The following is a 16,965-nucleotide window of genomic DNA, read 5'->3' as shown; positions in this document are numbered from 1 at the left end:
CGGATAAGGGAACATTTTGTTCCCCTACCGCCCCTTCCTTCTTTGTCATTACTTGTCAGTTTAGAGGGAGGAGTGAAAAGTCAGAGCATCTGACTGATTCTTAGTTATGGACCATTTTAGACACTATTATGCTCAAGTGGGGGGGGACAGCCAAGAAGGGAGTTTCGGGGCTCACTCATAGTGCTGTTGCTCCGAGGCCGATGAATCACCAGCCCTTTCGTTCTTACTGTTCATGGGCTCTGCCTTCCACAGGGGCTATTGGTTGGCCTTTTTCCAGTTAGACAATAACTCCACTATCTCTTCTGCACCCTTCGTTCTGTACGGACTCACCAGTCCGTGCCTGGGAGCACCGCTCTGTCGGAGACCAGCCGGAGCCCACAGGGTCGCACACACACTGCAAAGAGATCAGCCTTCGCTAGCGCACAGCTGTGATTTTTTTCCCAGAACAAATATTTAAAAAGAGGTTTTTATTATACTGATGACAGGGAATCTCTGATCGATTCAGGACCGAAGGCCCCACCGTAGCCCTGGATGGGAAGACTTCATCTGCGAGCCTCATTAAAAAGAGAACATTTTGCATGCTTAGCCTTTAGCCTTTTTGAAAATTTATCGAAACACCCATGATTAATAAAATTTAATGTATTATCAGCGTTAATGTATTCGCTATATAAAATTTTACTGGATTTGCTTCCACTTTTAAGGCGTGTGTGGCCCGCCGGCACTCCGTGTGTGCCTGGCCACGCGTCACATATAGACTTTCGGAAGCAGAGCCATCCGACAGCACTTTCGGTGGCGATGGAAGGGTTCCACGTCTGCACTGTCCATCGTGGCAGCCACTAGCTACACGTGGCTATTGAGCACTTGAAATGTGCCCAGAGTGACTGAGAATTAGTTAATATCTTAACTAATTTAAATTTAAATAGGCAAGTAGCTACGGTATTGAGCAGCACAGCTCTCTCGGGTTCTGATACCTCCGTCAAGGCCAAGGGCACATTGTGGTGGACAGTGCTGGGGTCGTAATATCACACAGGTCTGTTCAGGTGGCACCACCCACAGAAACCCTACAAATGTGCACCTCCGGCAAGCCTCGCAAGGCTGACTTCGCTCGACGGGACGCCCCATTCCCCCATTCCCTGTAAGTGGCCATGCTGTTTAGGGAGCAAATTCACTCTTAGATTGTCAGCCTGTGTGTGTGTGTCTTCAGAGATGGTTTCCCCATCCCAGCAGTTCTCAGCTTTTTGTTTCTGGTTGCAAATGATTGACTGTGCTGATTGCTGGAAGCTACAGCGGGTGACTCCCCACCCTCCCAGGCCACCCCACCAGTGACAACACAGGCAGGGTGGCCTAGCTTCCTTTTTGGTATTTCTGCTGGGTAGCTGCCTGCTCAGAACTCACAGCAGGCCTGCCCCTCATCCGGGCAGAGAGCGACCAGCCCTTTCCCCAGACCCTGACAGCTGGTGGGGCCCGCCGCCCCCTGGAGCCTCGAGCTGCCGTCCTCGGTGAGTGTCACCCTTCTTCCTCCCCCCATGCCAGTGTCACCTGTGCCCTTGGTTATCTGCTGCCATGATGGCTTCTAAAACCCAGGCTTGTACTCATTTGTTCAGTGATGATGGACACCAGACACCTTGCTGGAAACTTCCAGAAAGGCAAAGGTGATTCGGTGTCCCTGGGCCAGGTTTCTGATAGGGTGAGTAATAAGATTCCCCCCACCCTCCGCCCACACACATGAAGCTTAGGTTCAAGGCGGGCTGCAGTTTGTACCTAAAGGAGGGAGAAGCAGATGCTGGGGACAGGTGACAAGAAGGTGGCCAGGGGCTGGGAAAAGAAAGCCCCCATGAGGGGCTGAGAGCCTGCCCCATGGAAAGGATTCGTTGTAGCAGCAGAAAATTGGAAACAAGCAAACTTTGCATAAGAGGTGAATGGTTAAATGAATTGTGGTGCCTCCAGACAACAGAACGCTCGGCAGCTGCAGCCCTTCTACCCGATGCCACAGCTCTGTGTTGGATTGGCATGGAGAGGGGTCCAGGAAGACAGCCAAGTAGAAAGCAAGACGGAAGATTATATGTGTAGCCTGACCTCCTTCCCATTAAGTGTGTGCAGTGTGTGTGTGTGTGTGTGTGTGTGTGTGTGTGTGTGTGTGTGTGAGGTTATGTTACAGAGGAAAAGTGGGAAAGGATGTATCTCAGAAATTTAGCAATGGCTAAACGAGGAAAGGGTGCTTGAGGGATTTTCATTGTCTTCATTATACGTGTTTGCATTTTCGGGATTATTTTTTGTGCATTGTGAAAATACTCCTTTACGATCAGAAAAAGGTAAATTTATTTAAATGACTCATCAGTGGATACAGGTTTGTCTTTTCAAATGCACCCACCCTCTTTGGTTGTTAAGTAGCTGTTACTCTGTAGATCCTGGCACATCAGGCGAGCCGTCGCCGAGCCGAGTGTTGAGCCGGAAATGCCGCAGCGGCCAGTCTGTGGGAGCCTGTCTTCTCGCTCCCTTTGCTGAACGAGCCAGTTAATTTGCCATTTCAACACCTGGAGCGTCAAAGTCCCTTTCTTGCAATATCTGTCTATCTGTTCTGAAGCCCCTTGTGCTCACAGGCTTGCACGGGGAGCCCCTGGGCCCAGGGCAGCGCCTGCCAGGTGCGGGGGTGGGTGCCTGCCCCAGGCGTGGTGAGTGGATGACCTGAAGACGGCTCAGAGCCCCCATGCCAGGTAGAGAACAAGAAGCAGAGCTATGAAAAAATGCAAGAGCTGATTCCAGCTCTGGGTAGCACGTTGTACACAGGTCAAAGTAAGGACCTGCATTCCTGACTCGTGTTAGTATCCAATACGCTGCTAGCACTGTGAGCATCGGAGGCTATGGGTGTGGGGAGGTGCTGCCTACACCACAGCTTCGTGCTGATTCTCATGTTGCCCGCTTAAGGACAGTAGAGAATACAAAAGTAATATAATAATGGATTCCCAGCTATTGTTTCTAATAAGCACTTTTGGATTCAGATTCTGAAATCACTTTTGGAGAATTAGCAGCTCTCTGCCTTTCCTCTATCTCCCAGGCCCCTGCACATACCCTATTTTTTTTGAGACAGGGTCTCGCTCTGTTGCCCTTAGCTCTCTGCATTCTGCAAATAGCATTCACACACACCATTGCACTTGACCCTTGCCACAAGCCCATGGAGTAGACAAGGCTATCACCCCCATTTGACAGATGAGGAAACCAAGGCTCAGCAAGGATACGCCACTTCTTGCCAAGGTCCCACAGGCAGAAAGGGATGGACCAAGGGATAGATGGGGGCTTTGGCTTTTGGTCCAGCGTGCTTCCCCCACTTCACTCCACTATGCTGCAAAAACACGGGCAGGATTTTCAGATTTGGGCAGCTGCAATGCCCATAACGAGCCCATACCAAGCAGAGAGGGGAGAGATTTGCTGCCCTACGGAGTCAGTGACAGGTTCACTAGCAAGAGACAGTTGAGAGTTTCCTCACTCTCAGTATGCATGGTCATAATGTGGGCTTTACCCCTCTATGTTTTCCCTCCTTCTCAGGGGCAAGAATACAATGAAAGCAACTCTGAGACTTTGCAGCTGGTGGATAAAATATCTGAAAAGTGTTCTGACAAAGACAGCAGAGAAATAGATGGCAAGGCTGTCCGTGCAGTCTTTAATGGTGGGTCTAGGGAAGAATGTGTTTTGTTTTTACTCTTTGGATCTCTCTAAATTTTCTATGAGCCAGAAGCACATTAGAAAAATGGAATGGAGATAAGCCTCTCTAAAAAGCTAGTGCAGGGTTTCAAAGTTGCAAAAAGTAGCTTAAGGTGAATTTAATTACTAGCCCTGTTCTTTCTGCACCAGCTTGAGCAGGCGACAAGTTCCTCCTTTGCACTAATTTTGTAAACGAAGAGCACTGAGCTGCCTTTTTCTTTCTTTTTTTTTTTTTTTAAGGTGACAAGTTATTTTTACGATAGCTCTTAAAATAAAATTTCACACATTTGGTAAAATATTTAAATAATTTGCAAAATCTAAAGGGACAAATGAAAGTCTCACTTTCCACTGGTCATCATGGTTCAGTCTCCTTCTAGAAAATGTTTCAGTTAGTGCTAACCAGCAATGAAGTGCATATCCTTTTATATCTATTTTTTAAAAGGTCACACGATACAGTCCTCTACACTTTGCATTGTAACCTAATAATCTTGGTGACCTCTTTTCTATCAGTGTAAGGGCTATCTTATTCTGTTTATTGGCTATGTGTGGTTTATTGAATGGATATATTATAGTATTTCCAGTTGCTGGATATTTAGGAGGTTTTCGGTTTTTTGTTCAGCAAAATGCTGAAACATACATCCCCGTATATGAATCTTTATGGTATTCTGTGAGAACAGCAGTAGGGCGAATTCCCAGCAGATGAACTGCTGAGTCAGAGATATCGTGTTTTGTAAATTTTGACAGATATGGCTTAACCCTCCAAAAAGGTCCCCTAAATTTGCACTCTCCCCAGCAGTGTGGAGCCCTTTTTCCCAAATTCTCTTTTTTAGAAATGGGGTCTCACTCTTGTTCAGGTTGGTCTTGAACTCCTGAGTTCAAGGGATCCTCCCACCTCGGCCTCCCAGAGTGCTGGGATTACAGGCGTGAGCCACCATGCCCAGCCTCCTCCAAACTCTTACTAACATCATTATGATCAATTGTTATTTTGAACCTGAAACTTGCTATAACTATAAACAAAGCCATTCTTTCTTCTTTCTGTGGCTCCTTTCTTTGAAAAATTTTCTCAGATGTTATCTGACTAATATTCAATCTCTTCATGCAAGTAAAAAGGAAGAGACATAAGCTATGGGTACCAGAAATACATGAAGTGTTTTCTAACCAATGGCTCAAAAACCAATCTCCCTATTTCTCAAGCTGTAAGAATATTAAATTTTCTGAGTTAGAGTCTTCCAAACTCAACAGGGTATTTTTCATCTGGAGTAAAAACAAAAATAAAAAAAAGAATAGCAATTCTCAGCCCCAACGTGGCTGCTTTTCTTCTTGCTGGTTGAATTTTCTATTGCAAAACAGAGGTTTACGGGGCTTCTGGATGGCATCTGAAGAGATGCCAAACAGAAATCCGCCACTCCAAAGAGCTGAGGACACCAGTACAATTCAGAAATATTAATACTACCTGGGGGAAGTTCTTGGTTCTTGTGCTTAGGAGGAAACAGACAAAATACAACTTTTATGAAGAAAATGCATTTCCCATTCACTTCGGAAATATCTCAAAAGAACCTTAAAAAGAAGTTGGAAACAAGCTAATTGCCCCACAGAGGGGAATGTCTCAATAAATTGCGGCCTGGCCTCTGTGGGAATGGCTGCCGCTGATGCACTCATGTGCCGAAGAATATTTAATGTTGGAGGAAATGCTTATCATCTGTTAGGTGAGGAAGAAAAGAGAAAAATTAAAAGTGTGTGAATGCATAAAAACACTGGGAAGGAACCTAACAAAAAGTTAAAGGCAGTTCTTTTGGGGTGCTAAGATTATGGGTGATTTTGATCTCCTACAAAAATAAGTGTTACTTTTATAACAATACGAAAGTCATAAAACAAAAGCATGTGATACGTTTAAAGATAAAAGCCAGCGTTTTTCTGGCACGCAGAGGGCTACAGTGAAATTTGGTGTACGCCCAGGTAGCTGGTGTGAGGTTGTGGCCGGGAGCTGAGGCTGCGCATATGTACTGCAGACTCAGCCCTGCTCCAGGCTTTCTTGTGTCTTGCGATTTGTTTGCAAAGCATTTTTTTTCTTTTTTTAAAAAAACGTTTTTGTGACTCTTATTAGGATCTAATTTGAAGATTAGTGAAAAGTCCAGGATTGCATAAGGAATGTCCATGAGTCCTTTACCCAAACCATTGTTTTCATTTTGCACCATTGGCTTTATTATTCTCTCTATATACATATGTTTTTATTATATATGCATATTTTGCCGAATCATTTGAGAATATGCTGAAGACACTGTGCTCTTTGATCCCAAAATACTTCAGGGGATATTTCCTGAGAATGAGGCATTCTCCTATCCAACCACAATACAGTTAGCACAATCAGGAATTGAAGATGGATGTAGTACTGTTATGTAATTCTCAGTTCACACTGGAAAGTCCTCAACTTCCCAATAACGTCCTTTGGGATCATTTCCCCACTCCAGGGTCACATCCAGGTGGTCCTTGTGCTGCATCTGGTTGTTGTGTCTCTTTAGTCTCCTTCAATCTGGGACTGCTGCTTGGTCTTTCTTTGTGTCGCTTGACCTTCATATTTCTGAAGAATTTTTGGCAAGTTAGTTTGTAGAAAGTCCCTCGTTTGGGGTTTGTCTGATGCTTCCTCATTACTAGATTTAGGCTGGTGCTTTTTGTCAGGAACAAAGATGCCACGTTCTTCCTCTTCAGTACACCTTTTTAGGACAAACGTGACGTCGGTTTGCCCCCATGGGGGTGGTGTTCGGTTTGAAGACCAGCTTAGTTCCTCTGCAGTAACGTTACTGTTCTTCCATTTGTATTTAATATGCAATTTGGGGGAGAGCCCTTGAGATTAGGTAAATATCCTATTCCTCATCAAATGTCCCCTCCCTAATCTCATTCCACAGATGATCCTCTAATCCCATTCTTCCTTCTGTATTTAGACGTTGGCCCCATAATAAGAGCTTTCTCTTCTCCCCATTTTTTATTCTTTTATTTTTATCAGTATAGATTCTCATTTATTGAATGTGCTATAATTACTAATATCATTATTTAATTTTATACTCAAATTGCCTCCGATTTCACTAGTGGGAGCCCCATCGAGTTGGCTCCTAGGTCCTTTTGACAAGTCCTCATGGTCCTTTGAGCACCTCCTTGCTTTCTGGGGCCAAAAGCTGTTTCAGGCTCATCTTGTAGTTTTCCTGCCCCGGCTCTGGAACCAGACTTTTCTCCCAGGAGCCCTGGTTCTTTGTGGTGGAGAAAGCTATTTAGACACCAAGACAAGGGCACTGGTGCTCACTCTACTGTGTGTCACGGCCGTTAGCTCTCAGCAGGCAGAGCCAGGACAAATGTATGTGAAACACACATACAGACACGTATATACTCAGGTTATCTATCTATCATCCATCTATATCTATCCTATCTGTCTGTCTGCATCTAATCCAATCTAATTTTAAAAACACAGGCGTTCACACTGACCTCTCAAGTTCACTGTAACAGCGCAAGGCGCTCCAAGGCAGGAAGTTCTGGCTGCCTTCCTCCTGCCTGCCGACCGCCAGATACAACTCTGGGGAGTGAAGAAAATTAGACTGTTTTCATCATACCTTGTTTTTCTCTCCTTCACTTTAACAGCTTTATTGAGGTCCAAATACAATAAACTGCAAATACCTAAAGTGCGGAAGATAAGTTCTGACATACGCATTCCCCTATGAACCATCGATCCATCGCACAATCCAGACGGTGAACTGCACTTGCCCCCCAGGCTTCCTGCTGCACCTCTGCGCCCCGCCGCCCTCCCCTGCCCTGTCCTCTCCTTCCCTATCTTACCACGAAATCGCTGACCTGCTTTCTGTCACTACAGATTAATGTGCATTTTCTGGAGTTTTATGTAAGTGGAATCACATAGTATGGACCTCCTTTGGACTGGCTTCTTAGCATAATTATTTTGAGATTGGTCCACATTGCTGTGGGAATGAATCATTCATTGCTTATTCCACTGAATGGATATTCCACAGTCGACTTATCCATTCACTACTTGATGGACATTTGGGCTGTTTCCAGTTTTTGTCTACTACAAATAAAGCTGCCACCAGTACCACATAGCAGTTTTTGTGGGGACACATGCTACATTTTTCTTACAGAAATACTTAGCAGTGGGATCCCTGGATCACATGGTAAGTGTACATATAACTTTTTAAGAAACTGTCACTGTTTTCCAAAGTGGTCGCACCACATGTTATGTACTGGAAGCCACTGTACTTCCATCAGGTGGGTCCTGATGTCGTTATGGAATGGAAGCCAACAGGTTAGAGCGGGATTTATGGAAGAGAATATTTTCTTCTAGAACCTTGGGGTGTGGCACTGGACATGTTTCTTTGGAATATACTCCCTAAGGGTATCAAAGGACATGCCGTGGCAGGCTCAGACCGCTTCCTTGAAGGAGGCCAAGCTGTTGTTTCGCTGGTCATACAGGGGTGGGCTTTAAAGAGATTCCAAACACATGAAAGTGACAACCTGAGATTTATTTCGGTCAGCTCAGAGCCCCTGTGCTTTAGGGAAGGAAGACCTGGCCTTGCCTTTGTTCACAAACCTAGGACCTCCTAGTCTTGCTGGAGTCAGGGTAAAGAGGAGAAGGTGGGGGCTGGGGACATGGGGCCTCCTAGGGAGAGAGACCTCGACCCCAGCGGGCACCCCCAGCCCTCCTGTGCCTCTTGCCTCGCCTGGGTGCCCAGAGGCCCTTCCCCTGGCAGTGCTGGGCCCGGAGCGCTCTCGGGGCAACCACGGTCCCGCCGTCTGCACTGAGCCTCTTAGTCGATGGCATGGGAAGGGGAGACATTCAGCTAAACTGGGCTTGGCAGAGAAGCTGAATCAACAGAAAACGTACTAATGTGAAAAGGATGGGCTGAGAAAAAGTCACAAGCCCCCTCACAGCTCCTCATCCATGGACAGGAGATGCGCTAATTATTGTCTAAGTGGGAGGAAAACAAACACTAGAATCGGGTGACTATCAGAGTCAAGGGGGTGAATGATAACTTCAAAAAAGAGATTTCTTTCATTTCTATGTTAACAATCAATATGATTCTGAAATCTAGAATATTTAACTGGGTATCAGTATAGCATAGGCTCTAACTTTTGCTTGGGGTTTTTTTTTCGTGAGCATAAACAGATTTAATATTTAAATTCATCTTTTTGGTGTTGGGTTGTTACTGCACATTACGAGCCAGTCCCCTTTCTGACTTTCGCCCTCTCTTTCTAGAAGCAAGCCTGCGTCTGACTCACCATGACGGCCACGGAGTTCACAGTGAGTACAGCCACGCGCCCCTGGCCCCTCAGGGTGCACTCTTGTCTCCCCTTTTGTGGGGGTATGGGAAGAAATCCTCTAGGAGGAGGCGTTTTTCTGTGTGGTTTCCCAGAGTAAGATCTCTGCCTAGCAACACCTATTCCCGGGTAGGTTGCTGTCAGCATGGAGGGCTTTGCACACACAAAGAGCCAGAGGTGCTTTGGGGCACGCTATGAAGACAGGAAAATGAGATTTTAGATTTTATTAATAGCTAAGGGTTTTTATGATCTTTATAACTAGGACCTGATTAGTTCCATGTATCTGTTTTGAAACTCAGACAAACAAGAGCAGGGCAGAATCCACTTCATGAAATTGATTAATTATATATTTTTAGAGATGGCCTTTCTTGCTGTGTTGTCCAGGCTGGTCTCGAACTCCTGGACTCAAGTGATCCTGCCACTTCCTGAGTAGCTGGGATTATAGGCATTAGCCACTGCACCTGGTGCATTGAATTTGTTTTTAAAAGACCTGTGGTAGGTACATTGGTTGTATTTCTTGCACAACATGATGTAGGCCTTGCAAGAACACGTAATGGTATATATTCCTCTGGAAGAGACTAAGAGCTGAACAAAAATGAGTGAGTCAGTCATTCTTTTACAGCCCAGTGTAATTAATTATACAGCCAAATCAAATTCTTTTCCTTTTGTTGTATCCATAAATGCCTTACAGAATTATCTAAGGGTTTTAATTTTGCTTTTCTCAAAGGGAAAGTCTGAATTTTAGATGTAGATGATCAAATCAAGCCTTCTTAGGGGGCTAAAAACCTGCCCTCCACAGTACCTGGTAGGTTTCCATGATGTATGGAGAGTGTTGTCAACTCGAAGCACTTTGTCAACTCGATTATTCCTGATATGCTAATGAGTCTTTAGTGTTATACGTGTATAGATATGCATATATATGTTATATAGGCACATATGTCCATATCAACAAAAAACGGTAATTAATTTGGTCCTGACGGGGTAATTCAGTCAGTCTCTGTTTTCCAGACTGGAAGTGGACTCCTCGGTTCTCCTGCGTTAGAATTAGAATTCACCTCTGTCCCGAGGCTGGGGAGGCAGATCTAGATCGAGGCAGCAGAGCCAGGGCTGCTTCTGAGACTGTCGGTCACTTGGTTTTATCCTTTGTGATCTTGGAAAATAGCCAAACTGGGCAAGGCAGGCCCAGATAAGAACACTGGGTTCAAATAACGACCTTCTACGGCCAGGGGGATCCAGCACCACCCAAACGGGAAGAGAATGTGGCCTCTGGCCCTGACTCCACATTTGGTGGAAAGTAGCCGTGGCATCCTGTGGCACCTTTCTGAGGATGTGCTGGGCTGTCCCCACCCAGGTGCCCCGTGTGCCCTTGGCCTCACAGTATAGCAGAGCCTGTTTACAAGCAAGGACACGGAGGCTGGGAGAGTCGATTTGAGGGTTCAAGGCCTCAAAGCAAATTGGGGGAGGAACCTGAGGGGCGGTCTCCGTGTTCATGGCTTGGCTGGGTTGCTCCCTGTGGGCAAGCGTCAAAGGCACTGAAATCCAGGCCTCATTGTTTGGATTTAACGCTTTCTCGAGTGTGGGGACAGAGTGCCCTGGCCGTGATGACTGCGGTGTCCACTGCTAATTACAAGTTCATTTCCCTCCCTGCTTCTCTCCCGCTCATCCCTTCTCCCTTCCTGTCTCCCCATCCCCATGTGCCCATCTCAGTGCTAAGGAACAATAGGGGCACAGCCCCAGAGAGCATGCTCTTTGCCCTCCCTCCATCCATTCCCCAGAGGTGGGAATCTGGGGCCTGGGCCTGGCCAGGGACTTCCAGAGAATGCATGAATCAGAGGGGGAGGCCCCGGAAAGCTCTGGAGACCTTCTCCCTGCTCTGGTGGCTGTATGGCCGTGATGCCTGGGCTGCTGCGTGTGAGCCCAGCACTCCTGAGGGAGGACACACTTGCCTGGGAGCAGCAGCCTGTGGGCTCAGAGCCTGCTGGGACAGACAGGCAGGACAGGCCCTTGCCCTGGCCGTGCACTGACGGCTGTTCGCATTTACTGGGAGTTTTCCAAAGGCCCCTAAGTCTAAGACCCAAGAATATTTACCCATCAGGTATGTACAAAACCATGAGTATGAGTCACAACATGGGGTGTGTTTATGTAGAATGTCTCTTGTGGTCTCCATGGGAGTCATATAAATTCAGGCTTTTTGTGTGTGAATTGAATCACTTTAAAAATACACCCAGGGAGTCCCTAACCTAACTAAATAAATAATTCCATGCTAACGCCCAGGGTTCTCTAAACCTCACCCAACAAAAACATATACCCCTTGCCCTTGCAGCGGGACACCCTGCCCTCATCTGGGACTGAGTCCTGGCGTGTGGGCTGTGCCTGCTCCGGGCAGCGGAGAGCGCGGGTGACCCAGGGACGCTGGGACTCCCGCACACTGCTCCTCCGCCCCTCCCGCCTGCCCCCAGGCCCAGCGTCAGAGCTCCTTCCCAGGGGTCTGCTCCTCCCGGCGCCTGCCCGCGGCCAGCACGGCAAAGGTTTCCCCCTGCCTCCTCTGCTTTTCCCTCTCGAACCAAAGCCACCTCTTGAGCTTGTCCTTCTGCCAAGCTTCCCCTCCCACCTGCTTGCCTTCCTCTTCCTCCCTTCTCCGTCCTCCTCACGTGTCCTTAGAGTCCTCCCAGGATTTCCTTGCTGCCCGGCACTGCAGCGGGGGGTTGGCGCTGATGGCCCCTAGGAGAAGCAACCCCCAAATGCCATTCATCCTCCCAGTCTCAAATCTGCCACGATGCCCATTCTGGGTCTCCATGCTCTTCGTATTCTTCCTTCCATCCTGAGTTTCTTCCTTTCACTCAAGGCCCACTCAGGCCCACCTCTTATGGGATGATGGTCCTGGCAGGGCTGTGACTATGGTGGGCTCCCATGTCTAGTGCTGGCAGGATTCTCCTGGCATTGTCACTAAAACACGTGTCTCTCATGAGTCTTTCCTCCCAAGAGACTGGATTTCCAGACAATGGCTAACTCCAGAGGGAAATCTCTGCATTTAAACTGAGAATGGACAAATTAGGCTAGAGACTAATCTCCTATAAAATGGGGTGAGGGGTTTTCCTCAGCTCTGTGCAGGAGTGGCCATTTCCAGCTGCCCTGTCCTGAAGAGCCATCTCTGGGTCCCTCTCTTTGCGATAGGACTTTCTCTTGGTCATGCACTAGAGGTGGAGTCAAGACTAGACCTCAGATTTTCTCAGTTGTCATCCTGGTTACCTTGGGTGGGCCTCTTTGGTGTCCTCCTGCTACTTCCTGCCAGCCAGGGCCCAAATAGGATGGACTCATGGTGTGAGCTTCAGAATGCAGGAGACTGCCGTCTTGTGCCCTTTCTCAGTCAACTCAGTGTGCCCTAACATCTAATATGCACTCCACAAACACACACAACAGGTTCCACATTGAAACAAATTTAGGAAACGTCAAACAAAATTTGACAGATTTGAAGGACTTCTCAGAGCCTTTACTATGCTAAATATACAATTAAAATAAAACAAGTTCTGCAGGACTTTTCAGGGCCTTTAATGTACTTAGGAGTAATGAGAATTTCAAAGAAAGTAATATGATATGCAGAGATTCTCAACTATTTAACCACTAGTGTTCCACCCAAAACATGGTTTCGGAAATGCTAAGTCATATCTATTAGAAACAGTGGAAATTATAAAGTATCCAGACAGGGAGAGGCTGACTAACAGTAGGTAGCAGATATTTTATTTCAATATGAATATTTAAATACATTAAATATTTGTACTTAAATATTTATTAATGTTAACAATCTAAAACAAAATAAAATCTTTTTTGTGGATTTGGGGTTACTTCTAATCCAAATGCATACAGATGAACTGAACAACTATTGTGCTTGCATGAGGAGGAAAAAAGGTCGAGGTGAGATCTGGCAGGGCACGTCACTCAGGGCAAGGGTGTGAGAGCTAGTAGTCCCTGCTGGAATCTAGGGAGCCTGAAGGCAGCCCTGGGAGGGGACCACTGGGAAGTCAGAGTGTTCCAGGATCGGTGGGCGGTGGTTTTGGAAGCAATGTGGCAGGTGCCACACTGACTCTCCCCTGTATCCGCAACCCTCGCCTCCATCTGCCTCTCCTCCCACCTTAAGTTTGACTCAAGGGCTCGTGTCTCCAGGGCTCACCTCCAGCCCTTATTTCCCCTTCCCCAGCAGGTGTTCTAGGACTGCTTCTGGTTCAGGAACCGACAGATAGTGTAACTAGGTGTGTGTGTGTGTCTCTAGGTATGTGTGCATGTGTATATGTGTATATAAGTGTGCATGCATGTGTACACATGAACATGAGTGTAGGCATGTTTGTGCACATGAAAGTGTGTGCAAATGCTTGTGTGTATTATGTGTGTCCACGTGTGTGTAAGTGTGTGCTTATCAGGCCCAACCTCATGGCTGGGCAACCCATGGCATCACACAGGTGCCCTGCACTTAGAACTGCTGCTTGCTTGATTTAATGCTTGCTGTCTTGAAATAGTTTTTGGACAAGGGGCCCTACAAATGACCTAGTGTATCATGGAGCTTGTGTGTGTGCATGCGGTTGAGAGTATGTGGCTGTGTGTGTACATGCACGTGTAAGAGTGTGAGAGTGTGTGTGTGTCGGTGGTTCTGGACTTTCAGAACTCAGAGGGGCTGTGACCCAGATAAGTTTAAGAGCCCCTGCTGGCCCCTCTTTTGGAGGGGTAGGTAGAATAGATAGGAGAAGGGGCAATCACAGTCATTTGCAGAGTTTGATAAAGGTGCCTGTCGGAGGCGGGGCAGCATGCCTTCCCACCCTAGCACAGCGCTTGCCAGGCATGCTGTTGAGTCCTTTTGCTCCTCTGTATCCTCCACGGTAGGCCAGTTCCATGAGAGTGGGAACCACGCCTGACTTGCTTGCCGCTGTGTCTTTAGCACCTAGCACAATAACCAACATAGAGTAGGTGCTTAATAAACATTTGTTGAATGAATAAATATGTTACACCCCAAGCAGATGTCCTTGGAATTCTTACTTCCTGCACATACATGTCTTTTGGGGTTGGAAGGGTCAAGTGGTCCATGCCTCTGCCATCAGACAGGACCTCCAAATGATTGTCCTTGACTTATGCCATCTTGTGTCCCCTCGCAGGGCCTTATTCCTAATATGTCTGATGACTACAGCTATGACCCCACATCTTCCATGGATGACTACATGAACTTCAATTTCACTGACTTCTTCTGTAAGAAAAACAACGTCAGGCAGTTCGCGAGCCATTTCCTCCCACCCTTGTACTGGCTCGTGTTCATCGTGGGTGCCGTGGGCAACAGTCTGGTCATCCTCGTCTACTGGTACTGCACGAGAGTGAAGACCATGACCGACATGTTCCTTCTGAACCTGGCAATTGCCGACCTCCTCTTTCTTGTCACCCTTCCCTTCTGGGCCATTGCTGCCGCAGACCAGTGGAAATTCCAGACCTTCATGTGCAAGGTGGTCAACAGCACGTACAAGATGAACTTCTACAGCTGCGTGCTGCTGATCATGTGCATCAGCGTGGACAGGTACATTGCCATTGCTCAGGCCATGCGGGCACAGACCTGGAGGCAGAAAAGGCTTCTGTACAGCAAAATGGTTTGCTTTGCCGTCTGGGTGGTGGCGGCTGCGCTCTGCATCCCAGAAATCCTGTACAGCCAAATCAAGAGGGAATCTGGCGTTACCGTCTGCACCATGGTTTACCCCACAGACGAGAGCACCAAAATGAAGTCAGCTGTCTTGACCCTGAAGGTCATCCTGGGGTTCTTCCTTCCCTTTGTGGTCATGGCCTGCTGCTACACCATCATCATTCACACCCTGATACAAGCCAAGAAGTCATCCAAGCATAAGGCCCTGAAAGTGACCATCACTGTCCTTACCGTCTTTGTCCTGTCACAGTTCCCCTACAACTGCGTCCTGTTGGTGCAGACCATAGATGCCTATGCCTTGTTCATTTCCAACTGTGCCATTTCCACCAACATTGACATCTGCTTCCAGGTCACTCAGACCATCGCCTTCTTCCACAGTTGCCTGAACCCTGTTCTCTACGTGTTCGTGGGTGAGAGATTCCGCCGGGATCTCGTGAAAACCCTGAAGAACTTGGGTTGCATCAGCCAGGCCCAGTGGGTTTCGTTTACGAGGAGAGAGGGGAGCCTGAAGCTGTCGTCCATGCTGCTGGAGACCACCTCGGGGGCGCTCTCCTTCTGAGAGACCGTCTCTCTGAGGCGGGTGGTCCTTTTGGAGATAATAAGAAATACAGATACAGTTTGATGGGACCAGAGAGAAACCAAAGAAGAAAAATGAAGTGAGAGAGAGAGGGAAAAAAAACTCAGAAAGGGATGAATATGAACAATATTAATACTTTTAGTTGGAATTTGCCAAACCAGAGTTTTCAAAGTTGACTGGCTATGCCAGGAGGCTATCGATTAGCTCGTGGCTGCAAGAGGACGGACAGGAGGACCAATGAGCAGTACTGCAGCCCACCCTGGCTTTGCCACTGGCCCGAGCATTAATGCAGCTGACCTCTGGAGGAGGCGTTGGATTTTTCTCAGTGCACTGTGAACTTCTGTGGCTTTGGTTTTAATGCCACTTCTTCCAAAAAGGGGCACAGAAGCATTCATTGGTCACTGCCACAGTCCACAAAAGCAGAAGGTTTCATGAAAACTTCCATCTCTGGGAAATTTTCACCCTGGTTTTGGGCCTGATACCCATGCTGGGTCTTATAGAGTCCTGATCTAGAATCTTTACAATCTTAGGTTGAAGTACCCTCTGGTCTCCTTGGTCTGTTCGGGGCCGGCGAGGGTCCTTGTTCCTGTTTTGAAATATCTGCAGATCTGGTCAGTGAGTCCCTGGACAACTGACCACACCAACAAGTCATCCAGAGTCTGTTGGCTTCCAACCCACTCCTGTGCCCTGCTGGAGGCTTTGGTCTAGGCACGGATTCAGCTTGTCCACTGCAGCCGTGAAAGTGGCCCTCATAGCCTGAGCAAGGACATTGATAACCTGCATTAGCGGGAGCCAGCCCCAGCTCTGTCATGGGCTTGCTCTGTTGAGGGGTGCTTGTTGCTGGTCACCCTGGCTGCTCCCTATGAAGCAGGTTGGTTCTGTCTGTCCTCTGCTTTCTGAGGCTGTTGGAAGGCTATTTACTGCTGTACGTCTCCTTTTCTTAGTCTATAGCGCCAACATTTTAAAAGCTTCCAATTTAGTGAGTAGGCCGAAAAAAATAAGTAATAGAATTCCCTTTTGCTTCATGTCTTTCTTTTAAGTATTTGGCAAATTTATACTATTTGAAAACATTTTGCATACTGGAAAAGTACATTTTAATGTGTATTTAAAATAGCATTACTTGTCACTTTCTTTGCCCTGTCTCAATATCTTAAGCATGTGCAATTAAAGATCAGACAGATGCATTATGAGTGTGAAGACTAAAAGATTGCAATAAGGAAATAAGATCTCCAAATATCTTAAAACCATCTTGGCTAACCAGTGTTTATTTCTCCTCTGGCCAAACTTATTTCCCAAGTTTCTCCAGGTAGTTAAATGGAATTTCCAAGGACTATGGGAGCAGCACCAAAAACCACCCCTGGCTTTGCCGCTTGCTCTAGACGAAGTGTCTGATTTCCCCAGTGCACTGTGGACTGCGGTGGTTTCAGTTCCAACACCATCCTTCCCAAAGGGAACCCGAAAGTGCTAGACTCCACCATACTACTCTCCTTCTCCCTGCCTGCTTCTACGGCACGTGATGGTGAGAAACAAAGTGAGTGAAATATGGGCGCTCAACAAGGGAGGCAAGGGTTGAAGCAAAGGCCTCGCCACCCCATCCGCATGCTGCCTGTGCGTGGGCAGCTGGTGGTGAGAAAGCGTCGGCCTGGGACCAGCACATCAACCTGTCAGCATGGGCCCCGCACAGCAAGCACCGCATCCATGTCAA

General features: G+C 47.3%; 1 protein-coding gene across 1 annotated transcript; it reads left to right on the top strand.

Moving 5' to 3' along the window:
- The first annotated feature begins 1,400 nt into the window (after positions 1 to 1,400).
- Positions 1,401 to 15,285, top strand: CCR9 (chemokine (C-C motif) receptor 9). The gene is made up of 4 exons (XM_012638014.1): positions 1,401 to 1,499; positions 3,465 to 3,467; positions 8,951 to 8,995; positions 14,154 to 15,285. The coding sequence occupies exons 3-4, from the start codon at positions 8,975 to 8,977 to the stop codon at positions 15,240 to 15,242; spliced, it is 1,110 nt and encodes a 369-aa protein (XP_012493468.1). The 5' UTR covers positions 1,401 to 1,499; positions 3,465 to 3,467; positions 8,951 to 8,974; the 3' UTR covers positions 15,243 to 15,285.
- The last annotated feature ends 1,680 nt before the right edge of the window (positions 15,286 to 16,965 follow it).

Source organism: Propithecus coquereli, unplaced genomic scaffold, assembly GCF_000956105.1.
Source record: "Propithecus coquereli isolate 6110/MARCELLA unplaced genomic scaffold, Pcoq_1.0 Scaffold1, whole genome shotgun sequence".
Lineage (NCBI taxonomy): Eukaryota > Metazoa > Chordata > Mammalia > Primates > Indriidae > Propithecus > Propithecus coquereli.
The sequence above is the reverse complement of the archived record's forward strand: the minus strand, read 5'-3'. Positions and strand labels throughout refer to the sequence as shown.